Genomic DNA, 26,917 nt, shown 5'->3' with positions numbered 1-26,917 from the left:
AAAAAAAAAAAAAAAAAAATTGAAATCTAGATTCTAACTCTCTTCCACCATCTTTCTGTACACACACACACACACACACACACACACACACACACACACACTAGTTTCTTTAAATGTGACCCTTAAGACTTGATAATAAATTTGGCTTTGGGCCGGGCTTGGTGGCTCACGCCTGTAATCCCAACACTTTGGAATGCCGAGGCAGGGAGACTGCTTGACACCAGGAGATTGAGATCAGTCTGGGCAATAAACCAAGACCCTGTCTCTACAAAAAAAATTTTTTAATTGGCCCCGTGTAGTAGCATGCACCTGCAGTCCCAGCTACTCAGGAGACTAAAGCAAGCAGATCATTCAAACCCAAGAGTTTGAGGCTTCAGTGAGCTATGATCACACCACTGCACTCCAGCCTAGGTGACAGAATGAGACCCTAGCTCTAGGGGGAAAAAATTGGCGTTGATGGATTATCCTAAGAGGTAGATCTGTGGTGTAAAGCTCAAATAATACACTTTTTAGTCTGCTCTTTCAGAAATGACAGGAAATTCCAGAGGCCAGGAAGTCTATGGTATTTATACCTTAATATAACAATTAATTTTAGTGTATTTCACTGCCCACATTCATTCTCTCTGCAAAGAGGAGCCGCTCTTGCTGCATGCTGCTGGATGGCTTTAAAAGGTTGTTCTCTTTCTCACTCCTCTGTAACCTAACACTCAGGTGCTGACACCCAAGATCTTTTGCTAGACAGTGGAAGTCAGCTGTTTAGAACTCAAGCTACATGTCAATCTTCAATCTCTGGGCCTTCCTCTAAACAAGCCTATTGTGCGGTAATGGCAAAACCCAGAGGTCAGCTCAGCAGATGGAATTACACATGGAATACGAACTCTGATGAGGCACTCCAAGAGAACATATCACTGCCACTCATTCTACTTTTATTTATTTATTGAGACAGGTTCTTGCTCTGTTGCTGAGGCTGCAGTGATCATAGCTTATTGAAGCCTTCACCTCTTGGGCTCAAACGATCCTCCCACCTCAGCCTCCTAAGTAACTGGGACTAGTGGCATGCACCACCATGCCTGGCTATTTTTTTAATTCTATATTTTGTAGAGATGAGGGTCTTGCTATGTTGCCCAAGCTGGTCTTCAACTTCTAGGCTCAAGAGATCCACCGGCCTTGGCCTTCTGAGCAGCTGGGACTATAGGCATGAGCCACTGCACTGGCCTAATTCCACTTTTAGATATCTATCAATATTTCAGAAATCGCACTTGAAGATCTACACAGTGGACTCACAAACAGGATGTGGGCAGAGTTCCTGAGTACACCTGACCTGACTAGAAAAAATGGCAGAGTGGCTCAGGCTCTGGAGCCAGACTGCCGGGTTCCAATCCTGATCCCTTACAGGCTGTGCAGTCTTTATTTAAACTCTCTGTGCCTCATGTTCTTCACCAGTCGGATGAAGACCTTCCACATTATGATGTGAGGACAGAAAGAGATAACACAGATGAAAAGCTTAGATCAGCCCTGGCAAAAATTAGATGTTCAAATGTTAGCCATTACTACTATTATCAAATAACCTGCGGGGAAAAGAAAAGAGAAACATGCTGCATTTATTCTCTATACTACATTTCTATGTAGCTATATAAAGTTCTCTGATTTGCTTTCCTAATATAAAACTGTCTTTTATTTTTAATTTTTTAGACTTAAAAAAATTTTACTCCTTATAAAACCATAAAATTGTGTCTTTTTAAGACATTCGCCAGGCATGGTGGCTGACACCTGTAATCCCAACACTTTGGGAGGCCAAGGTGGGTGGATCACCTGAGATCAAGAATTCAAGACCAGCCTGCCCAACATGGTGAAACCCCATCTCACTTGATCTTAGCCAAACGGCCGAGAAGTGATGTGAAACCCCATCTCTACTAAAAAAATATAAAAATAGCTGGGCATGGTGGCAGGCACCTGTAATCCCAGCTACTCAGGAGGCTGAGACAGGAGAATCACTTGAGCCTGACAGACTGAGGTTGCAGTGAGCTGAGATCACACCGCTGCACTCCAGCCTGGGTGACACAGTGAGACTCTGTCTCAAAAAAGAAAATTTTTTTTCATTTGCTCGGTGCAACATTAAGCATACTTGATTACTACATAAAGGCAACAACAAAAACTCCAATGCTGATGTTCCTTTTTTAAAAAATGGCATTTATTTGTTGATTGATTAAGATGGAGGAGTCTTGCTGTTGCTCAAACTGGACTCGAACTCTCCTGGGCTCAGGTGATCCTCCCATTTCAGCTTCAGCCTCCACTGTGCCCAGCTTGATCTTCTTTGGAAAAAAGCCCCAACTTTGGCCAGGCACAGTGGCTCACGCCTGTAATCTCAGCACTCTGGGAAGCTGAAGTGGGTGGATCACGAGGTCAGGAGATGGAGACCATCTTGGCCAACATGGTGAAACCCCGTCTCTACTAAAAATACAAAAATTAGCCAGGTGTGGTGGTGCGTGCCTGTAATCCCAGCTACTCAGGAGGCTGAGGCAAAAGAATCGCTTTAACCCGGGAGGCAAAGTTTGCAGTGAGCTGAGATTGCACCCATTGCACTCCAACCTGGGCAACAGAGCGAGACTCTGTCTAAAAAAAAAAAAAAAAAGCCTCAACTTTAAGGTCAAGGCCGCTACCTAGCATTTCACGCAGCATTCAGTTATTCATAGGTTGCTACAGGCAAACTTGGGAGAAGTTTGCCAGCCAGCATAAACTTCAAGTTGAACCTAACGCAACATTTACTTCAAGCTTGTCCAACCTGCGGCCTGAGGGTAGATGGCTTTTAATGTGCCCCGACACAATTCATAAACTTTCTTAAAACAGTATAAGATTTTTCTTGAGTTTTTTTTTTGTTTGTTTTTTGTTTGCAACTCATCAGCTATCGTTACTGCTAATGTATTTTGTGTGTGGCCCAATGTGACAATTCTTCTTCCAATGTGGCCCAGGGAACCCAAAAGATTGGACATCCCTGATTTACTTATTTTTATATCATCTTTATGGATTGAAAAGGCTGAAAAAATTTTTAAAAATATATCAACTATTTTTACATCAGATGAAAGGCAAAAAGACAGAAACAGATGCAAACATCAAGTCCATGCTATTAATAGAAGAAATGGCTACTCTCGACGCACAAGCTGACTCCCTGGTGAGTGAGCATATATTTTTATTGGCTCTATTGGAAAAAAAAGAAATATCTCTGTACTCTAATTACCAAGGCAGTAGTAACAAAATCAAAGCGTAGACACTTGATAAGTATTAGCTGGCATAATTTAATTTGAAGCAGACAAGATTTGGTATTTTGAAAAGTGTGCTACTGGACTAAAAATTAGCAGAGGAATCACTTCAGACAGAAAGGAAGAGAACAATGAAAACCAGCAAAACAATTATTTTTATGTTAAAGCTCAAGATAGAAGACCATCATCAGACCAATCTTCCTAGAAAAGCAGTTTCTCCAGGTCACTCACCTATCTAAAAATCTTAAATATTCCTCATAGTCTACAGGAGAGAGTAAAAAACCTATCAAGGTAACAGAGCTGCCAACTACCTTTCTATTATTATTTTTTTTTTTTTGAAACAGAGTCTTACTCTATCCCTTAGGCTGGAGTGCAGTAGGGAAACCCTGGCTCACTGCAGCCTCCATCTTCTGGTTTCAAGTGATTTTCCCACCTCAGCCTCTGGAGTAGCTGGGATTACAGCAGGTGCCACCACGACCAGCTAATTTTTGTGTTTTTAGCAGAGATGAGGTTAGGGCCAGGCTGGTGTCGAACTCCCAACCTTGGGCCTCCCAAAGTGCTGGGATTACACGAGTGAGCCACCACACCTGGCCTACCTTCCAATTGGGCCAGACTGGTTTCCTTATTTGTTGCAGGCAAGAACAAACCATGCTCATTTCAGCTCTGTATCCACAGTGCCTATCTCGGTACCTGACACACAGTAGTTGCTCAGTAAATGTTTGTTAATTCAACAACTTGAATGCTCTGAGGCCTGTGCTCTCGGTGCTGCACTCCTGGAAAGGCCTCATCCAACCCACCATCCTTCGACGGCCAGCTCAACTCCCTGCACTCTTCCCAGCATAACACTGAAGCAACCTGCCCTCGCCATTGCCTTCTCCCACTCTCAATTCCCACCGAATCCAATCACTTCTGATCTTTATTGTTATTTAAACATTTCCTGTTTCTGTGTTTTGTCTGCTCCACCAAACTGGGAGCTTCTTGAGGAAGGCAGAATTTTCAAAGCAGTGAGGAGCACTGGAAGGATTATTGATCTGTGACCAGGCAAACCTAGTTACGTGACTTGGAGAAAAATGTATATAAAACCCTTCGAACAATGCTTAGAACACAGAGTGCACTTCATAAATGTTGGCTACTATCGTCATTCATCTCCCGGAACACCTCAGTTCTCTCACTTATAAAATGGAGTGATGAGTTCTACGTCAAGTGGTCTTCATATGGAACAGGAGTCTCTAGGACCTTCCTAACACACAGCAGCCACTCAATAGCCAGCTGGCAATTATTATTACAAAGACTCCTGCTGGGTGCAAAGAAGGTGCTTAATAGAAGTTTATGGGATGAGCTGAAGGAACAAGTGAGAAAAATGTATTCCCATATCAATTCATTTATCAACAGAAACACTTTCAGTCATTCAACAAACATTTATTAAGGGCTTATCATTACGTGCCAGGCTTTGTTCTAGGTTTGGGATAATACAGTAAAAACAGTCCTTGTCTTATGAAACTTACATTCTAAAGGGGAGGCAAACAATAAGCAGAGAAAGACAAATCAGTAAAAGTTTGGTGTTAAGTGCTATGAAGAAGAAGGAAAAAAGGTAAGCCCTTGGAAAAGGGCTGCCTGAAGATATGGCATTTAGGCAGAGATCTGGATCCTCAAGAAAGCTTGATTTTGTGAGACTCATCCTTACCCTCACAAGACTCCAGGAGTTCTTCCACTCCTCTAGCACCAAGACCCTGGACAACCAAGGAGGCTGCAGTTTGACTTCTAGTGCCTCTCTCTCAACACAGACCAAGTTACAAACTGCTGAATGAGCAACTGCAAACTCATTTTTTGTTATACTTTTTGAATTGGCAACTTAAGCTCCAAGAGGGAGTAAACTGATTACAGCCATACCGCAACTGGTCTGTTCCCCAGAAAGTTCAGATCACTGTTCTCTCCAAACAGGTAACCTTCAGGATGAGTTGAGTCAAACTTCTCTCCTCCCATAATGAAGTGGCTGGCAAAATAGCTTCCTAGAGAGAAACAAACAGAAAAAAAATCAAACAACCAGAAAACAGTCAAACTATATGTAGTAAAAAAGCTGATTTTTTAAAATGTTAAGCCTTTGGGCTGTATGTGGTGGCTCACACCTGTAATGTGACTAGGTTCGGAGAGCTTCCAAACAGGGGAATACTTGGAGGTTTCTCAATACTTTGGGAGGCTGAGGCAGGCAGATCACCTGACGTCAGAAGTTTGAGACCAGGCTGGCCAACATAGCAAAACCCTGTCTCTACTGAAAATGGAAAAATTAGCCGGGTGTGGTGGCATGTGCCTGTAGTCCCAGCTACTCAGGAGGCTGAGGTAGGAGGATCTCTTGAACCCAGGAGATGGAGGTGCAGTTAGCTGAGATCCTGCCACTGCACTCCAGTCTGCGCAACAGAGCAAGACACTGTTTCAAAAAAACCAAAAAAGTTAACCCTTCGAATGAATAATTAGAGCAATTTCTAATCCCAAAAGTGTTTTCTTTTCCTGATTTGGGACAATGGCACAAAATAAGTAAAATCATAGCAGGGAAAACCCAAGATACCAAACATAGAATAGATCACTGTTTTCCTTTTAACATTCTTAATTGAATTCTTCTCATGATCTGCCTAAAATACCTCCAGCCAAAAGACCAAAAGGTCCTACAATGCACATTAATGATCATATATATATTTTTGTTCCTGATTTTTGCCCTTAAATTTGAAATAGTTATTCCATGTATTGAAGAATCTTAGCTACAGGCATCAGCATATATATATATATATATATATATATATATATATATACACATACTAAGATATTATAAAATACATGTTTAATTTTCAATCCATTTCCTGGAATGCAACTCTTAAAATTCTTGGAACATCTAGGCCAGGCATGGTGGTGGCTCACGCCTATAATCCCAGCACTTTGGGAGGCCAAGGGAGACAGATCACTTGGGATCAGGAGTTAGGGACCAGCCTGGCCAACATGGCAAAACCCTTTCTCTACTAAAAATACAAAAATTAGCCAGGTGTGGTGACACATGCCTGTAGCCCCAGATACTTGGGAGGTTGAGGCAGGAGAATTGCTTACACCCGGGAGGCAGAGGTTGCAGTGAGCTGAGATCACGCCACTACACCCCAACCTAGGCAACAGAGAGACTCCCATCTGAAAAAAAAAAAAATTTAAAATCCTTGGAATATCCAAAGTGATGTCAGTTTTTGTTTTTGTTTTTTTGAGACAGAGTCTCTCTCTGTTGCCCAGGCTGGAGTATAGTGGCGTGATCTCGGCTCACTGCAACCTCCACCTCCCAGGTTCAAGCTATTCTCCTGCTTCAGCCTCCCAAGTAGCTGGGATTATAGGCACCCGCTACCATGCCTGGCTAATTTTTGTATCTTTAGTAGAGATGGGGTTTCACCATGTTGGCCAGGCTGGTCTTGAACTCCTGACCTTGGGTGATCCACCCACCTTGGCCTTCCAAAGTGCTGGGATTACAGGTGTGAGCCACCTCACCAGCCAAAGTGATGTCGTTACATATGCTAATGAATTAACAAGTGGCTGGCAGCCCCTAGGTAGCCTCAGGATGGCGGCTGGTCACTGGAAAGAACATGGCAGGATTAGAAGGTTAGGACTTTCAGCCTATCCCCCAACCACCGAGGAAGGGAAGAGGGGCTGAAAGTTATCACCAACGTCCAATGATGTAATCAACCATGCTATGTAATGAAGCTTCCATAAATATCCAAAGGACTGGGTTCAGAGAGCTTCCAAACAGGGGAATACTTGGAGGTTTCTAGAGGGTGGCAAGCCCAGAGATGGCATGGAAGCTCTGTGCCTCTTCCCACATAACCTTGGCCTATGTTTCTCTCTCTGTATCCTTTGCAATAACCTTGATAATAAACTGGTAAATGTGTTTCCCTAGTTCTGTGAGCCTCTCTAGCAAGTTAATCAAACCCAAGGAGGGGGTTATAGGAACCTGCTTTCTGGTTGGTTAGCTGGAAGCACAGGCAAAACAGCCTGGGGCTTGCAATGAGCATCAGAAGTCGGGGGCAGTCTTGTGGGACTACACCCTCAACCTGTGGGATCGGACGTTATCTTCAGGTAGTTATCAGAACTGAAATGAATTGGAGGACACACAGCTGGTGTCCTCTGCAGAACCGAGTCATTGCTGGTGGGAAGAATCCCCACACATTTTGCTGACCAGAGGATACAGAAGGTTTCTGTGCTGCTTGTGTTGTAAGAGTACAGGAGAAACTGAGTTTTTTCCTATATCTGCAGATACATTTACTTGCCTAGATTTTCATAACCCAGCTTAGAGCTACACACAGAAATCTTGGTATCCACCTACCACTACTTCTATACCTCTATAATCTTCTATGATGAAGGTTCTTCTTCATCATAACTTGCTTCGAAACATGATTGTCTCAGAGGAAAATATGAATTTAAATAATACACCTATCCCTGGCTTTCCCTACCAATTACCACACAGACTATGGTATAAAATAAGAGGACAATTTAATGCTATGAAAGAAGGCTACACATATATCCTCTCCACCTCAAATTTATTAACAGTGCTAATGGCCAGAGCTCCTGGGATGCTGGGACATCAGTCATGGCAGGGCCCCTTTGTCCCTTCTTAATCAACCAGGAGGCAGAAATATTTTCCATACAATATAATAACCAAATGAAATTAGCAGTCAGGGCCAAAATTCCCATCAGCCTCATCCAGACAAACCAAGGAACTGTGTCAGGATATGACAGAACTGAGAAGTCACCAAAGGAGGCTTAGGTTATGCTGAAAATTCCATCTGGGAATACATTTTAAATTTGATGATTAAACAAATGCTTCTTACCCCTAATTTCTATGATCTAATTCTCCCATGAAGGTAAGTTGTTCAAAGTAAAGAACACATCCCATAATAAACCTTTATCAACACTCTCATATACCCCATTTATGAAAGTAATAAAAGGAACTTATAAATGGTGAAAGGCTTGCTTGTGTATAATACAGTGAGGATACACAAACTCCCTAAATCAGTTGCAACTTTTGTTTGTTTTTTTTGTTTTTTTTTTTGAGACGGAGTTTCACTCTTGTTACCCAGGCTGGAGTGCAATGGCGCGATCTCGGCTCACCGCAACCTCCGCCTCCTGGGTTCAGGCAATTCTCCTGCCTCAGCCTCCTGAGTAGCTGGGATTACAGGCACGCGCCACCATGCCCAGCTAATTTTTTGTATTTTCAGTAGAGACGGGGTTTCACCATGTTGACCAGGATGGTCTCGATCTCTTGACCTCGTGATCCACCCGCCTCGGCCTCCCACAGTGCTGGGATTACAGGCGTGAGCCACCACGCCCGGCGCAACTTCTGTTGAAGATTTGTAGCAGGCAGGGTGTGATGGGTCTTGCCTGTAATCCCAACACTTGGGATGGCTAAGGCAGGAGGATTGCTTTAGGCCAGGAGTTCAAGACCAGCTTGGGCAACATAGCAAGACCTTGTCTCTACTAAAAATAAAAAATAAAAAAAAAATACAAAATACAAAAATTAGCTGGGCATGGTAGCCTGCATCTGTAGTTCTACCTACTCAGGAGGCTGAGACAGGAGGGTCACTTGAGTTTAGGAGTTAAAGGTTGCAGCGAGCTATGATCATGCACTCCAGCCTGGGTTACAGAGTGAGCCCCTGTCTCAAAAAAATAATAAAGAAAGAAAGAAAAAAGAAAAGAGTAAAAAAAATATTTATAGCAAACTAAAAAAAAATGAGATTTGGCACTTTGAGCCTGTGGAGAAGCCATAGGAAGGAAGACAGAGAAGAAAATTCTAGCGAAAACTGAACCAAACATTTATTTTTAAAATTTTCTACACATGGAGCTTTAGTCTGGAAACACCTATTAAACAAAACAATTTGGATAAAGTCACTCACCACGAAGTGAGGCAACTGTTGAATTAAACAACCAGGAAAACATTATTTGAGAGTAATAATGCAGACAAAATCAAAGCAATCACTGAGGAACTCTTGAAAGTCACCCATCAAAACTTAAAGAGACAAAGGGCAGCCATCTGCAGTGATACAACAGTGGAATTCATCATTTAGGAAAGCTTAATTATCAATTATTCATGTCTAGCACTTGCTAGCCCTATTTTCCAAGTGCATAATTTATGGAGAGGGGAGGTACCTAGCTGCCTTAAGTAGAAGCAGGCATCTCAAATAATTTAGGTCATTTACTGATGAACCTTAGTAAGATATATTTTTGTGTATATTAGGGATTATATATTTATCATACGCTAGGTAAAACTGGAAGAGTTAAAGATGTTACATGGATGGATGGCTTGTCCAAATCACAAATAAAGAAAGGGGAGAAGAGAGAGAGTCTGATGTCTGGAGCTGTCTAGGTTGACCTCAGGGTGGGACCACTGAGTTTCCAGTGTCTGTGAGAGCTCAGGAGAGGGATCTGGGGCAGTAAAATCCATGGATGATTGGCTTAGAGGTAGCCATGATTGAACCTAGCGAGAGAGAAGCACTAATGATTTGGGGGCTAAAGAGTTAAAGCAAGCAACAGGGTTCTATTAGAAATGCCTTTTTATGCCATAATATTAAAAGAAAATAAATGACCACAAAAGATGTGTAGGGCTAATTGTAGTTTTGCCTTGCATTAAAATCAAAAATAGTCTGGGCATGGTGACTCACACCTGTAATCCTAGCACTTTGGGAGGCCCAGGTGGAAGGATCACTTGAGCCCAGGAGCTCAAGACCAGCCTAGGCAACATGGTGAGGCTCTGTCTCTGTATATTAAAAAAAAAGAAAAGAGACCGGGCGCGGTGGCTCACGCCTATAATCCCAGCACTTTGGGAGTCCGAGGCGGGTGGATCACAAGGTCAGGAGTGCGAGACCATCCTGGTCAACATGGTGAAACCCCGTCTCTACTAAAAATACAAAACATTAGCTGGCATGGTGGCGCGTGCCTGTAATCCCAGCTACTCAGGAGGCTGAGGCAGGAGAATTGCCTGAACCCAGGAGGCAGAGGTTGCCGTGAGCCGAGATCGCGCCATTGCACTCTAGCCTGGGTAACAAGAGTGAAACTCCGTCTCAAAAAAAAAAAAAAAAAGAAAAGATACGATGGTATATTCAGTCAGTAGAGTATTATGAAGTCATTCAAAGTGGTGTTGTAAATCTGTATCTACTGACATTAAAAATGTTCATAATATATTACAATTAGGCCCTCATCTCTACAAAAAATTTAAAAAACTGCTGGGTACTATAGCACAAGCCTGTGGTCCCAGCTACTCAGGAGGATCAGGTGGGAGGATCACTTGAGCCCAAGAGGCCAGGCCTGCGGTGAGCCATGACTGCACCACTACATTCCAGCCTGGGTAAAAGAGCAAGACCCTGTCTCAAAAAACAAAAACAAAAACAAAAAACCCCACAAAAGCTGTATAAGCTGTATACTTATAACTGCAAATGATTTTCTCAAAATCACATAGTTGGTGGCCAGGCACGGTGGCTCACCCCTGCAATTCCAGCACTTTGGGAGGCTGAGGCGGGCAGATCACCTGAGGTCGGAAGTTCAAGACCAGCCTGACCAATTTGGAGAAACCCCATCTCTACTAAAAATGCAAAATTAGCCAGGTGTGGTGGCACATGCCTACAATTCCAGCTACTTGGGAGGCTGACGTAGGAGAATCGCTTGAACCCTGGAGGCGGAGGTTGTGATGAGCCAAGATTGTGCCATTGCACTCCAGCCTGGGCAACAAGAGCAAAACTCTGTCTCAAAAAAAAAAAAAAAAAAAAATTAAAAAGTTAGCCAGGCATGGTGGCATGGGCTTGTGATCCTAGATACTTGGGAAGCTACGGTGGGAGGATGGCTGGAGGTCAAGGCTGCAGTGAGCTATGATCACACCACTGGACTCCAGCCTGGGTAAAGAGTGAGACTCTGTCTCAAAAAAGGAAAAACAGGCCAGGCATGGTGGCTCACGCCTGTAATCCCAGCACTTTGGGAAGCCAAGGTGGGTGTATTAACTGAGGTCAGGAGTTTGAGACCAGCCTGGCCACCATGGTGAAACCCCGTCTCTACTAAAAATACAAAAATTAGCCGGGAGTGGTGCTTATAGTCCCAGCTACTTGAGAGGCTAAGGCAGGAGAATCGCTTGAACCCTGGGAAGTGGAGGTTGCACTCAGCCAAGACTGCACCACGGCACTCCAGCCTGGGTGACAAAGCAAGACTCCATTTCAGAAACAGAAAAACAAAACAAACAAACAAAATCAGAAAGAAAGAAAATACAGTACAGCTCTCAAAAAATAAAGGAGAAAGGGGATAGCAGAAAAAAAGAATAAGTTTGCTGACAAACTTTAGGTGTAAGTGAAAGAGTCAAAGGAGATACTTGAAATCAAATGCTGGGGTAAAGAGGAGGGTGAGTGAAGAGGTTGCTAGTTATGTGCATATTATTCACAGTAGGAAGCTAATAATAATAATAATGATAACCTAACAGTAGTACACAAAGATTTAATAAGGGTTTAATGGTGAAACATATTTCACCATATTGAAACCCCATCTCTACTAACCATTAAATAGCCATTAGAGAAAAATATAAACCTTCCTAAATCCAAAAAATACATTTTAAAAAAAGAGCAAACCAAACAGACTACATAGTGAACAACCATATAAATTTATATATATATATTTATATACATATAAATGTAACACTAAATGGCCACCCTTAAGCAAAACATATCAATTATATCAATAAATATAAATAGGCTTAATTTATATTAAGCTACCATGCATGTAAAGAAAAGTGGCTATGAAGATATATACATATCAATTAATATTTTTAAAACAAGCAATGTAAGGATAAATCATAAAACTTTTAAAGCTGTTATCTGTAGGAAGAGGGCGGGAACGAAGTAGAAGGGAGGGACAGACAAAAGCTAGATTTCTTGGAATACACATCATTTTGTGCATCTACCACTGCAACCATGTAAACATCTTGCATAATTATAAAATTAAAATTTCTATAAAGCAATCCCTAAAAATCAAAAGTAAAATGAAACAAACCAACCTAAGTGTATGTGTAGTTAGTGGAATAACTACAGAAAGAGAAACTATTCCCAAGAACTTTAAAAGACTAATTTAACTGTACACCTCAATAGGAAAGAAAACTGCAAAATATATATCTCAGTTTACAGTAATCATATTATTGGTGGCAGTATTTTCTTCTGAGAATGTGGCATTAAGCAGATGAGTAATTATGTGATATTTCAACTTTATCATACCTGGTGTATTGAGAATCAGAGAGAAAGTTAAAGAAAGGCAAGGTTAAACAAAAATCATGTAGTCCTGAATTTAAATTAGAAATCTCAATAAGGCCAGGCACGGTGGCTCACGCCTGTAATCCAAGCACTTTGGAGGCCAAGGCAGGCAGATCACCTGAGGTCGGGAGTTCAAGACCAGCCTGACCAACCTGGTGAAACCCCGTCTTTAAAAAAAAAAAGAAAAAAAAGAAATATCAATAAAAATGCATGATGTGTATTTTATCTTTTCAAGCAATGTTTCCTAGCTCTAGTCACTGAAAAGGCCTAGAAACAAAGACCTGCAAAGTAGGAAGGGGTGCCTCTAGCACCCAGTCTGTAGTCTCCAAAAGTCATTTCCCACTAACAGGAACCAGGGCTCTTTGGAGGCCGCATTCCAAGTCTGTGGCAGGAAATACACAAGATGGGACTAGAACATCTTGTCTTTTTCTTTTTTTTCTTTTTTTACCCCACTCCTCTAGGACATCTTGTCATACCAGATAACAAGGACGCTCTCAAAACCTACTAGGGTCATGTCCAAAGGACTCAAGAGCTGACTTAAGGAGATTCCCATAGAGCAAAGATGGAATATATTAAGCTTCATCAGGATAATAAGGACAAGGAATAAAGTAAGTCTATGAATTTATAATAATATCTAAAAAAAAAAAAAAAAAACAATCACCACTGAAGGATACTAGTAAACCAATTCATTATTATGGAAACCGGTAAGTAAAGGGAAAGCCTCAAGCATTTATCTTGCCTTTCCTCTATGAACTGTACCTCTGGGTGAGTGAGGAGAGGCCAGGTGCCATGGCTCACATTTGTGATCCCAGCACTTGGGAAGGCCTTGAGCCCAGAAGTTTGAGACTAGCCTAGACAACATGGCAAGACACTGCTGGGTGCAGTGGCTCAAGCCTGTAATCCCAACACTTTGGGAGGCCGAGATGGATCACGAGGTCAGGAGTTCAAGACCAGCCTGGTCAACATAGTGAAACCCCATCTCTACAAAAAAGGCAAAAATTAGCCTGGCATGGTGGCAGGCACCTGTAATCCCAGATACTCAGGAGGCTGAGGCAGGAGAATTGCTTGAACCTGGGAGGCGGAGGCTACAGTGAGCCAAGATCGTACCACTGCACTCCAGCCTGGGCCAAAGAGCAACACTACAGCAACGAGAGATACTCTTCTTAGATTAAAAGATTTAATTCCTTTTTTTTTTCTTTTTTAGAGTTAGGGTCTCTCTCTGTCACCCAGGCTGACGTGCAGTAACCAGATCATAGCTCACTGCAGCCTTGACCTCCTGAAATGAGGCGATCCTCTTGTTTCTGCCTCCCAAGTAGCTGGAACTACTCGGTGCCTGTAACCATGCCTGTCTAATTTTTAAAATTTTTTGTAGAGATGAGGTCTCACCACGTTGACTGAGCTCAAACTCCTAACCTCAGGTGATCTTTCTGCCTTGGTCTCCTAAAGGGGAAGGATTGCTTGAACATAGAGGTTCAGTATCAGCCAGAGTAACACAGCGAGACCCTATCTCCATTTATTTAAAAAAGAAAAAAAAAAGTCTACCTTCAATGCCTTTTGCTACCAAGACCCCACCCTTTCAGTTACCAAGCTCTTGCCTTTATTTTATCCAAAGCGATCCCCTTTATGTTGTTATTTTAAAGAGCTTTACTGAAGTATAATAAACATGGCATAAAATTCACCCTTTGAACAATTCAGTGATTTTGGTAACCATCATCACAATCCAGTTGAAAACATTTCCATCACCCCAAAATGTTCCATCATGCCCGTTTACAATTAATTCCTACTCCTATTATCAGCCTTAGGCAAACACTATTCTGCTCTCTACAAATGTGCTTCTTCTAGCCATTTCACATACACAAACTCATGATATATAGTCTTGCATCTGGTTTTTTTCCCTTAGCATAATGTTTTTGAAGTTAAATCATGTTGTGTAGCACGTATCAGTTCATCCCATTAAATTGCTGAATATGGCCAGACATAGTATATCATGCCTGTAATTCCTGCACTTTGGGAGGCTGAGGCTGAAGGATGGCTCAAGACTAGGAGTTCAAGATCAGCCCAGGCAACAGAGTGGGACTCCATCTTTACAAAACATAAATTTAAAAAACCAGCTGGGAGTGGAGGCATGTGCCTATAGTCCCAGCTACTTGGGAGGCTGAGGCTGGAGGAGTTCCTCAGGCTAGGAGGTTGATGCAGCAGGGGGCTATGATCACACCCCTGCACTCCAGCCTGGGAACTAGAGCAAGACCCATTCTCTAAAACAAAAACAAACAAAAAACTAAATTGCTGAGCAGTGTTTCATTGTATAACATGGAATAAACAATGCAATTTGTTTATCCATTCATCAGCTGATGTACACTTGGATTATTTCCAGCTTCTTGGCTATTATAAGCAATGTTGCTATGAACATCTGCATCCATGTCTTTGAGTACACATGTTTTCATTTTTTTGGACAGATTCATAGGAGTGGAATTGCTGAATCATAAGGCAAATTTATGTTCCCCCCTTTTTTTTTTTTTTTTTTTTTTGAGACGGAGTTTCGCTCTTGTTACCCAGGCTGGAGTGCAATGGCACGATCTCGGCTCACCGCAACCTCCGCCTCCTGGGTTCAGGCAATTCTCCTGCCTCAGCCTCCTGAGTAGCTGATGTCATGCCACCATGCCCAGCTAATTAAAAAAAAAAAAAAAAAAAAAAAAAGTTTTTGTAGAGACAGGTCTCACTCTGTTGCCCAGGCTGGTCTTGAACTCCTGGGCTCAAGCCATCCTTCAGCCTTGGCCTTCCAAAGTGCTGCAATTACAGACATGAGCCACCATACCCGGCCCCATTTTGAAAATAGCTTTATGGAAATATAATTTATATACCACAGAATTCACCTATTTAGTGTGTACAATCCAATGGTTTCTAGTATATTAACAGTATTATACAACTATTTGCCACTATCTAATTTTAGAACACTGCCATTACCCCAAAAAGAAATCCATTAGCAGTCGCAGCTCATTTCTCCCTCCACCCAGCCTCTGGCAGGCGCAGCCACCGCCGCTAATCTACTTTCTGTCTCTGTGGATTTGCCTCTTCTGGGCATTTCTTATAAACAAGATTATTCAATATATGGCCTTTTGCACCTGGCTTCTTTCACTTAGTATAACATTTTCAGGGTTCACCTAGGTTGTAGCACATATCAAATCTTCATTCCTTTTTATTGCTAAATAGTATTCTATTGTACAGACTTACCATATTTTACTCATCAGCTGTTCTATTCATTGGCTGATGGACACTTGGGTTATTTCCACCTTTTAGCTATTATGAGTAATTCATGTACAAGTTTTTATGTGAATGTATTTTCTTCATCTTTCTTGGGTGTATACCTAGGAGCAGCACTGCTGAGTCATATAGTAACTAACCACCTGAGAAACTGTCAAACTGCTTTCCAAAGTGGCTGCACCATTTTACCTTCACATCATCAGGGTATGAGGGTTTTGATCTCTCCATATCCTTACCAATGCTTGTCATTATCACTTTTTAAAATTATAGCCATCCTAGTGGGTGTGAACTGGTATCTAATTGTAGTTTTGATTTGTATTTCCTTGATAGTTAACAACGTTGATCATCTCTTCATGTGCTTACTGTCCACTGTATATCTTTTTCGGAGAAATGTCTATTCAAGTGCTGTGACCATTTTTAATTCAATTGTCTTTTTATTATTGAATGTAAGAGTTCCTTATCTATTCTAGATACAAATTCTTATCACATTTATGATTTATAAATATTTTCTCCCATTCTCTGGGTTCTCTTTTCACTTGTAATCCATTTTGAAATAATTCTGGTGATGTAAAGAATAGGTCTGAGTTCATTTTCTTTTTTGCTCGTCCCAGCATCATTTGTGGAAATGACTATCCTTTCCCCATTTAATTGTCTCAGTACTTTCGTCAAAATCAACTGACAATAAATGTAAGGACTTCTGGTTCGTAGCTCTGTTCCATTGATCTGTATGCTTTTTGTTGCTCCATTACCACACGATCTCGATTACTGTAGCACTGTTGTAATTATGTGTATAGTAATTTTTAAAATAGCATAGTGATAGTCCTCCAACTTTGTTCTTTTTCAAAATTATTTTGGATGCTTTAGTTAAAGTGTCAAATTGTGCCAACCAAATAATTCCTTATTCTGTAGTAAGTTACGTATTTTTTTAAGTGTATGGTTTCAAATCTACTATTAAATTGACACTCCTAAAGCTAGGAGAAACTTATATAGAAACTTTTTTAGTTATCTTGACAAAGACTTATTACCTATGCCTTTAAAAACTGCTCTTGCAATAGGAAAGACCCATTTGACAAGCATACATGTACTGTAAAATAACAAACATTTAGAGAATGATGATATAGAGAGATGTGATACATCTATGGCCAGGTGCAGCAGCTCACTCCTGTAATCCCAGTGCTTTGTGACACTGAGGTAGGAAGACTGCTTGAGATCAGGAGTTCAAGACCAGCCTGGGCAACACAGTGAGATACTGTCTTTACAAAAACTTTAAATCATTAGCCAGGCATGGTGGTATGTGCCTGTAATCCCAGCTACTCAGGAGGCTGAGGCAGGAAGATCACCTGAGCCCAGGACTCTGAGGTTACAGTGAGCTTTGATAACACCACTGCACTCCAGCCAGCGTGCCAGAGTGAGACCCTGTTTCTAAAAATAAATTATTTAATTTCTAAAAATCTACAATCGGTTGACTCTGAGTAAAGGAGATTATCCTTGATTATATGGGTGGGCCTCATCTAGTCAGTTGAAGTCCTTAAAAGCAGAAACCCAGGTTTAACCAAGCTGGCTGGTCAGGACTCTGATTACCATTCAGAATTTTTATAGTAGGTTTAGTTCTTAAAGACTTCAGCAAAACAAATCATTCCTATTTTCCAACTTACTCAAATATGTGGGGGGAAACAAACTAGATTTATGAGGTACTGGTTTATATAAATTAAATTGTCTTTATAGTATGCCTATTTCTTCCTGGATAGAGAAAACAGGCTCTTATCAACATGGACTTTTATCACTGTCAAAGATGATCTTTCATAAAAATAACCACCTCTGCAAAGCCATACCTTTCTTTGCAAAACAAATTATCTTGGGCTTTTACAGATGCAAAGATCTTAGAGAAGGATACATGACCTCTAACTCAAAAATTACAAAGGTACAACCAAATATAGCAAAATCGTGCTTTAAACTGCTTTCTACGCTAATGTAGAAATGCTATATAGAAACTCCCACCACACTTTATATTACTTAAATGATTAATATTCACACATTAATAAATCTAAAAATCACCTAATACATAACATTATTCATTGTTGCATTGTTTGTAACAGTAAGATACTGAAAAAACAATCCACAGATGTTCATCACGGGGTGGGGGTGGGGAGTGGGGGGTGGGGAGTTGAGGAGGGATAACATGGGGAGAAATGCCAGATATAGGTGATGGGGAGGAAGGCAGCAAACCACATTGCCATGTATGTACCTATGCAACAATCTTGTATGTTCTTCACATGTACCCCAAAACCTAAAACGCTATTAAATATATATATATATACACACACATATATATATATAATGGCACATACAGAGGAATACTATACAGCTGTTAAAAAGTACAAAGAAACTGTCAAATATGAGACAATATAAAAAGATCTTCAAGCCGGGCGCGGTGGCTCACGCCTGTAATCCCAGCACTTTGGGAGGCTGAGGCAGGTGGATCACGAGGTCAAGAGATCGAGACCATCCTGGTCAACATGGTGAAACCCCGTCTCTACTAAAAAACTACAAAAAAAAAAAATTAGCTGGGCATGGTGGCGCATGCCTGTAATCCCAGCTACTCAGGAGGCTGAGGCAGGAGAATTGCCTGAACCCAGGAGGCGGAGGTTGCGGTGAGCCAAGATGGTGCCATTGCACTCCGGCCTGGGTAACAAGAGCGAAACTCTGTCTCAAAAAAAAAAAAAAAAGAAAAAAAAAAAAGATCTTCAAGCTGGGGGCGGTGGCTCACACCTGTAATCCCAGCCCTTTGGGAGACCGAGGCAGGCCTAGCACGAGGTCAGGAGATCAAGGCCATCCTGACTAACACAGTGAAACCCTGTCTCTACTAAAAAATACAAAAAATTAGCCAGGCTTGGTGGCACGCGCCTGTAGTCCAAGTTACTCGGGAGGCTGAGACAGGAGAGTTGCTTGAACTTGGGAGGTGGAGGTTGCAGTGAGCCAAGATTGCACCACTGCACTCCAGCCTGAGGGACAGAGTAAGACTCCATCTCAAAAAAAAAGATCTCCAATATCTCTGAAAGCAAAAAGAGCAAGGCGTATAACAGTCTAACAGCATGCTATGCTTGCATTTAAACAAGAAAATCTAAAAGAATTCCAAAGAAACCAAAAGTGGTTAAACGGGATGGGAGGTTTAGAGGGAGGAAGTAGAAGAGCGACGAGAACAAGGCTTTCACGGTATGTTTTTCCGTTCCTTTAAATTTTGAACCATGTGACTATATTGCCTACTCAAAAACAAACAATTCCAAATAATTTAGGCTATTTCTATCTACCTCTATTTAAGAATAGAAAAAAGCTACGAATCCAAGTCTCAACTTGAAATCAGCCATTCTTGATAGGTTTTAAATGTTTCTATTTCAATGTGCATACAAAAGTAAGAAGTTCCATTAAAAATACTCAGAAAGGACGGGTGCGGTGGCTCAAGCCTGTAATCCCAGCACTGTGGGAGGCCGAGGCGGGTGGATCACGAGGTCAAGAGATCCAGACCATCCTGGTCAACATGGTCAAACTCCGTCTCTACTAAAAATACGAAAAATTAGCTGGGCATGGTGGCGCGTGCCTGTAGTCCCAGCTACTCAGGAGGCTGAGGCAGGAGAACTGCCTGAACCCAGGAGGCGGAGGTTGCGGTGAGCCGAGATCGCGCCATTGCACTCCAGCCTGGGTAACAAGAGCGAAACTCCGTCTCAAAAAAAAAAAAAAAAAAATACTCAGAAAAAAAGCAATTTCTGCTGGGCACGGTAAACATCGTTACAAGGGCAGATGATGGTGCATCTTTCTGAAGCAACCGATCCACAGGTAGTGCAGCTCTAGCCACCTTCCAGCGAGCCAGGTAGTGGTCTCAACTTAACACCCAGGCCACAACGCATGTCATCTGGAGAAAACTGACTCTGCTGCTTGCTTTGTTCCACTGTCAGTACTCAGGATAAGGAGACTTCTCAAAATCAGATTTGGCCGGGCGTGGTGGTTCACGCCTGTAATCCAAGCACTTTGGAGGCCAAGGTGGGCAGATCACCTGAGGTTGGGAGTTCAAGACCAGCCTGACCAACGTGGTGAAACCCCATCTTTAAAAAAAAAAAAGGATTTCAATTGTGACACAAAATAGCTTTACTCCATAATTATGGAATGATTGTTTTAAGTCATGTGTTTTGAGTACAAGTTCAAAACCCAATTCCTTGAAAGTCAAAGGCAGATGGTATAGTATAAAGAACACTAACTGGCTGAGAGACCGTAGCCATGCCAATTCATTTCTATGAGTCTCCATTTTCTTATTAGTGAAATGAATGGGAGGCCAAGGCGGGAGGTTTGCTTGAGACCACGAGTTCAAGACCACCTTGGGCAACTTAGTGAGATACTGTCTCTACAAAAAGCTTAGCTGGGCATGGTGGCTCACGCTTCTAATCCCAGCACTTTGGGAGGCCGAGGCAGGTGGATCACCTGAGGTCAGGAGTTTGAGACCAGCCTGGCCAATATGGTGAAACCCCGTCTCTACTAAAAATACAAAAAATTAGCAGGGCATGGTGGTGAGCGCCTGTAATCCCAGCTACTTGGGAGACTGAGGCGGGAGAATTGCTGGAACCCGGGACGTGGAGGTTGCAGTGGTCAATATCTCGCCACTTCATTCCAGCCTGGGCATGACAGAGTGAGACTCTGACTCAAAATAATAATAATAACAATTAAACATTAGCTAGGCATGGTGGTAACGGCCAAAGTCTCTTGAACCTGTATGGGCTCTTTACCCCATAAAGAGCCAGGTCAATTCAATGATCAGAAGAAAGGCAATGCCTCTATCTAGAGCGTATATGCAAGCTCACATAGGTTTCAAATACACAAAGGTTTGCTGACAGAGACACAGATGTTCTATTTCCTGTGCTTTAGCTTCAACAGAAATAACTGGTCCACTGGCTGTAAAGACTTCTCTCATGTATAACTTCTGATTTAACATGAATTACAGTTTTATAGTTAAGTAAAACTTTTAAAAGATTGGTAGAGTAGAGAGGATTATTTAAGGCAAAGTATTGAGTGTGTTAATTAACAAAAAAGTTTTGGTTTGGTCTGTTAACCTTTCATTTTCATCACCCAAGATTCAAACTTGTATAAAAATGCTTTGGGGAACCGCCTTCCAGAGGGTTATCTATGTTAAGTTTCACATGCGAAGGGAGGGGTGAATACTTCCCTGAGGCAGCAAACACTTTTGAAAATTCCAAGCTCAGAAAAGTATGCTCCATATTATGATCGATAAAAGCCATGTGGTTTAAGAAACACCGAGTCCACAAATACTGCTGCATATTTTTGTCTATTTAAAAACAAAATCCATGCCTTCTTTAGCATTGATTTTATGTAGTCATAATCAGCGCTTTATTAAAATACTCATGACCCACAGCTTTATAAAACAATTCATCATATTCATCTTTGCAAGGATTCATTCTTTGGCACAAAAGCAGTGGGAAACACAGCTCTGGCAGACACTCGGCAGGGATGCGGGCAGGTTCATCGTCTGGTCCCTGCTTTTACCTGGCAGACACTGGACACACTGCTGAGAAATCAGCTCATCTCATTAGCATGTCTCTACTCTACCAAAAAGAGATGAGGCTCCGCTCCAATTCTGACATTTCATTCCAAGATCACCAAAATCTCCATCAGGTCCTAAGCCAGAGAGAAGGTAGTAGCCATCCATCCCCAGAAGTCTTGAGAATAAGATTAAAAGTAATTTTAAAATAACTGCAATTAAAGGAAAATTACTTGCAATTAAAAGTAAACACCAGCTAGGTCACGCAGCAGCAATTCACATTAGCTGGTGCTCACGTAACTGAACTACCTTCCTGTGATTCTCCGCTTTGCTATCAAAACCCTCTTCCATCTCCAATGCTGATACCACAACCCAGAGACTGGAGACATTCATCTCTTTAAGTGAAGGTTTGATTCTGATAACAAACATAATACGTTTCCAATATCTCTGCCTTCACCCAGAGCTAGTCTCACTCCAAAACCCAGGCTTGCCGCAACGCTGGCAAAGGGGCAATTCGAGTGATTCTGATACTCAGATTCCCAAACATTTGTTACTCTCCCCCACCTCCACCCGCTTCTGACAGCCTCTGGAAAGGCACCAGCACTGCAAATGCATGTTTGGCTTCCATCCTCCGCAGGCAATAGAAGCTTTTTCAGAAGAGACCTAATTCTAACCTTTCCAGAGGCTGGGAGGCTGCAGCGCAGGGACAGCACCTGGCAAAGGTGCCTGTTAGGGATGACGAGGCCGCCCCCCCCCCCCCCGGCCCCCGGTTCCCGCGAGGCAAATGGGCTGTGGGCCGGACCCGCCGGGTCCGTGCGGGGCGCCGACCTCGCCTGCGACGCCGCAGCCCCGCTCCCCGGGAGCCGCAGTTCCTGCGGGCACGCGTCCCCGTCACGGGGCCGATTACAATGGAGGCCGCTCCCGTCCTCCGGTGGAGGGGCTCGGTGCCCTCGGTGACCCCCGCCAGGCTCCGCAGGACGCCTCCTGCGCTAATTCGCCCGGGGCGGGGGAGACACCGGCCTTCTCGAGGACCTCCCGCGCTCGAAGATCGTTTCGGAGCGGCCGCAACCACTGGGTCCCCGAGAACCCGTGGGGCCCCCTCCGGCCGTCCCGACCCGGACCCCCGCCCCTGCCTCTCTCCCTCCTCGCGGCCGCGGCGCTCGCCCGTCCTCACCGGACTTGGGCGGGTAGCGGTACACGGAATTGGACGGGATGTCCACCTCCTCCACGCCCGCGTGCTGCCGGCTCGTCAGGGCCCCCATGGCTGCTGCTGCTGCAGCCCCAGCCCGGCTCTGGCTCCCGCGCCGCCCTCCGCGCCTCACCGCGGCCGCCCGCCCCGCGCCCAGTGCGGGGGTCGACTGCCCGCCGCGGCCGGCTCCGTTGCGGCGCTGCGGCTCTGGCAGCAGGGAGTCCCCGGCGCGCCGCGCACCATCCTCCGCCGGGCACCACGGCGGCGCCTCTGCCTAGGGGACTGCGGGGCTGGGCCGGGGGCGCCGCCGCCGCCTCAGGCCGCGTGATGTCAGCGGCAGCTCCGCGCTGGGACCGCGGCGGCCCCAGCCAATGGCGAGGCGGGGCGGGAGCGCCCACGCCGGGGCAGCCAATGAGCGCGGGGCTGCAGCAGGAGCCGGCGGCGCGTGCCTAGCGCGGGGAGTCGCGGCAGGACTCCGCGCGCTGGGACACGGCCTCGGGGCTCGCGGCGGGGGCGGGGTGGGGGCGCGGCCGGGGTCTCGCGGCGGGGGCGGGGCCGGCCGGAGCGGGGACCCCGGGAAGCAAGCGCTGAGCGGGGCCGGGACGCGTCACCCCTCCACGCCTGTTTATCCCTGCTCGGATTACCGCGCAGGGAGCCGCCCCCTCCCGCGGTCCGCAAGGCTTGCCTGGCCGGGAGCTCGCTCGCCATTGTCCCGGGCATCCCACAGCAGGCGGTCCCCGCGCCACAGTTCCAGCGGAAGTCTTCCCAGCCCCGCCCCTCAGCATTGGCCGCCGGCGGTCGTCGGAAACCTCACGCCGGGGGGCGAGGAGGGGGTCTCACGTTGCGTTCGCATCTCTCCTGCCCCATCTTCCGCGGCTCATTGCCACCACCAAGTTAATGCTGGTGACCAGCTAGTAAGATGCCACCCCCCTCTCACGTGCGTCTTTTCGAAGCGCTCCCAACTCTGTACGTGCTGTTTATGGCTCCTTGTATCCTAAAGGTGGGAAAACATCGACTCAGGATAAGATCAAGACATGGAGCCTGTGTCCGTATCTTGGAAACGGGATCCTGGAAACTTTGGAAGGCCTGAGTGCTGAGAGAGTCAACGCAGGCGAAAGCGAACCGGGCCAGGCAGAACCCGGGGCTCCTCTTGATAAAAACACAACAGTGGGAAGCTCGGGCCGGCGGAAGACGTCATTCCGTTGCTTAATTACAGACATTTGTGTTTTAAACCTCCTATTTTCTTTGTGAGTCTGGTCTTTTTTTTTCCTGAGAGAGTGGACTGATCAGCAAAAATTTCAACTGCTAGAACATGACTTTCACAACTTTCAGCAGTTTTCAAAGTACAGTTTGGGGTGTCTTGTTCCCTTGATTAGGTTTGTAAAGCTCTTTTACAGAGTCTAGTTCTTTCCTGGTTATATTGTGTTTTTGTTTTTTTGTGTGTGTTTTGTTTTTGAGACTGAGTCTCACTCTGTCGCCCAGGCTAGAGTGCAGTGGCTCCATCTCAGCTCACTGCAACCTCCACCTCCCTGATTCAAGCGATTCTCCTGCCTCAGCCCTCCCAAGTAGCAGGGATCACAGGCGTGCGCCACCACGCCCGGCTAATTTTTGTACTTTTAGTAGAGATGGGGTTTCATCATGCTGGCCAGGCTGATCTCGAGCTCCTGACCTCATGATCCGCCCACCTTGGCCTACCAAAATGCTGAGATTACAGGCGTGAGCCACCGTGCCTGGCAGATTTTGTATATTTTCATTGCCGTCTTTTCAGCAGCAGCCAACAGACCTGATGTTAATTGTGTTGGTTTCTTCCAGGGTCCCCAGGATGGTGGGAACCTATCCCTGTCATTTATATTGGCTACTACTAAGGAAGGCTTGAGCTACAGCGCAAGTCCCTGCAGGGCAGCCTCTCCCAAGCACCAGGGCTCTCTGGCAGAGTTCAGATCTCTCTCTCCAGTTCCTGGTCCTAACTACTCCAAGGCTTTCAGTCATCCCTGTGGGAGGGAACTGGTGTCCTCCTCCATACTCCTTTCAGCACACACAGGCCTTAACTTGTAACTGCTGGGTAAAGGTGAAATACAAATCATGAAGAATCTAGAACCACCTCAAAACACAAGGCCTTCAACACATCACAGAGTAAAATGTTGCCTTATACTCCTTGGCTCTGTTCAGAAGCCTTCTTTCTTCCTGCCCTCAGCATTTTCTAAACGGGACATCCCTTCCCTTTGTGGGTTTACCCATGTCTGAGAGTTTCTTCTGCTTAGCCAGGGCCAGGCAGGGATGTGGCTCAGTCAGTCAGCCCAGTCCTGTTGCTTATGAGGTATCGGTTCTGGTCCCACCTGGGCGTGAGCCTGGGAAGCCAGCTTCTCCATCTTGAATAATACTTTCCAAGCGTAGAAGTTGGTTTCGCCTCCCACGAAAGAGTCATGAGTCCAATGCATAGAATGGTAAAGAAAAACAAGGCATAGCACAATAAAATCAGTGAATATTTATGGAATACTCTATATGCAAGGCTGTTTTAAACACCTAACAAAGATGAAAGCATTCAACCCTCCCAACAACCCTATCAAATACATGCTATTTACACCCCAATTTTACAGTTGAAGAGACTGAAGCACAGAAAGAACGCTGGACTTTGAGGTGGACAAATCAAGACCCTAAGCAGCTATGTAACTTAACCATCTCTGTTTCCTCCTCTGAAAATAGCCCAATCTTCAATGGCTATTGCAGAGATTCAATAAGTGAATCAAGACTCTTTTTGTTTGTTTTGTTTCTGAGATGGAGCCTTACTCTGTCATCTAGGCTGGAGTGCAATGGTGCGATCTCGGCTCGCTGCAGCCTCCCAAGTTCAAGCAATTCTGCCTTAGCGTCCCGAGTTGCTGGGATTACAGGTGCCCACTACCACGCCCGGCTAATATTTGTATTCTTAGTAGAGACAGGGTTTCACCATGTTGGCCAGGTGATCCTCAAACTCCTGACGTCAGGTTATCCACCCGCCTCAGCCTCTCACAGTGCTGAGATTACAGGCGTGAACCACCACACCTGGCCAAGACTCATTTTTAAAAGAATTATTACCAGAGGCAGAAAAGAAAGAGATAGAAGGTAGTTCAGAAACTTCTAGATCATTAGCTGGGCATGGTGGCGCGTGCCTGTAATCCCAGCTACTCAGGAGGCTGAGGCAGGAGAATTGCCTGAAACCAGGAGGCGGAGGTTGCGGTGAGCCGAGATCGCGCCATTGCACTCCAGCCTGGGTAACAAGAGCGAAACTCCGTCTCAAAAAAAAAAAAAAGAAACTTCTAGATCAAAGAGACTTTTTTTGAATTAATTGATCTAGAGTCCCACAGTCTACAGTATAATCACCTAAACAATTTTGGAAATAGAATCTCAGCCAGTGCCCAGGGCAAAGGTTGGGCTGAGTCCTGCATTCCTCTATGGTTCTTCCCTGGCTCCACTTGGCTCCCTCTCCAAAGATCTGGGCCAGGGAGAGTGCCCGAGGGAGAAGACAGCTCAGAGAGGAGGAAAAATCCAGAAGTGACTGCCATCAAGAGAGCCATAAAAATGCTTTTAACTTGAAAATGGTCTGGGGAGGGGTTGCACAGTGTCCATAGGGAAATTACATGCAAATACCACACGAACTTTGTGGAAATAGCTTTGCAGCATTCTATCCATTTCCATACTGTGGATGTAGCCCTTGGGAGAATCCCAGCAGAGAACACAACATCCAAGGGTCTCAGGAGTTTCCTCTAAATATCCCTGGAAGGCAAGGGGCCAAAAGCCAAGTATTTTATCACGTTCAAGCTCTTCTATAACTTGAGTCTAAGGGAGAAAGGAGAAAGGTGGGGGAAACGTGGGGACAAGTAATTTTTAGGTGAGCTTGTCCCTTTGAACTTTTCATTTTGTTCATGTTGCTGTCCTGGTTTCAGCCCAGATGTGCCATTTTCACCCTTGTAACACATGCCATGAGTAGCTTAGTGCAGGAAGGATTGAGGGGGTCCACAGGTGGAAACTGACAGACAGCTGAAAGAGTTAAGAAACTGAAAGAGTTAAGAAAAGTTCCTGCCTCTAGACAGGAAGATGAGGGTCTTGGCTGTTTTTTTTTTTTTTTTTTGAGATGGAGTCTCACTCTGTCACCAAGCTGGAGCACAGTGGCACAATCTCAGCTCACTGCAACCTCTGCCTCCCAGGTTCAAGTGATTCCTCCTGCCTCAGCCTCCCAAGTAGCGGGGACTACAGGCATGTGCCACCACGCCCGGCTAATTTTTGTATTTTTATTAGAGACGGGGTTTCACCATGTTGGCCAGGGTGGTCTCAATCTCTTGACCTCATGATTCGCCCGCCTCAGCCTCCCAAAGTGCTGGGATCACAGGCATGAGCC

General features: G+C 44.4%; 1 protein-coding gene across 3 annotated transcripts in view; it reads right to left on the bottom strand.

Annotated features, from left to right (window-relative positions):
* The window catches only part of RNF157 (ring finger protein 157), a 90,488-nt gene extending 67,680 nt beyond the window's left edge, over positions 1 to 22,808 (bottom strand). For 2 of the 3 annotated variants that reach the window (XM_032241601.1, XM_032241602.1), the window contains exons 1-2: positions 22,531 to 22,808; positions 5,148 to 5,266 (exon numbers count right to left, since the gene is read on the bottom strand). In XM_032241601.1, the coding sequence (XP_032097492.1) occupies positions 5,148 to 5,266; positions 22,531 to 22,618 (207 nt within the window). In that variant the 5' untranslated portion in view covers positions 22,619 to 22,808. The remainder of the gene's footprint in view (positions 1 to 5,147; positions 5,267 to 22,530) is intronic. The other variant, XM_032241599.1, reaches the window with a different exon arrangement.
* Between the last annotated feature and the right edge of the window lie 4,109 nt (positions 22,809 to 26,917).

Source organism: Sapajus apella, unplaced genomic scaffold, assembly GCF_009761245.1.
Source record: "Sapajus apella isolate SASKATOON/1434 unplaced genomic scaffold, GSC_monkey_1.0 scaffold48, whole genome shotgun sequence".
In the NCBI taxonomy this organism is placed as follows: Eukaryota; Metazoa; Chordata; class Mammalia; order Primates; family Cebidae; genus Sapajus; species Sapajus apella.
Note: the sequence above shows the minus strand (reverse complement) of the source record. Positions and strands in the feature narration are given on the sequence as shown.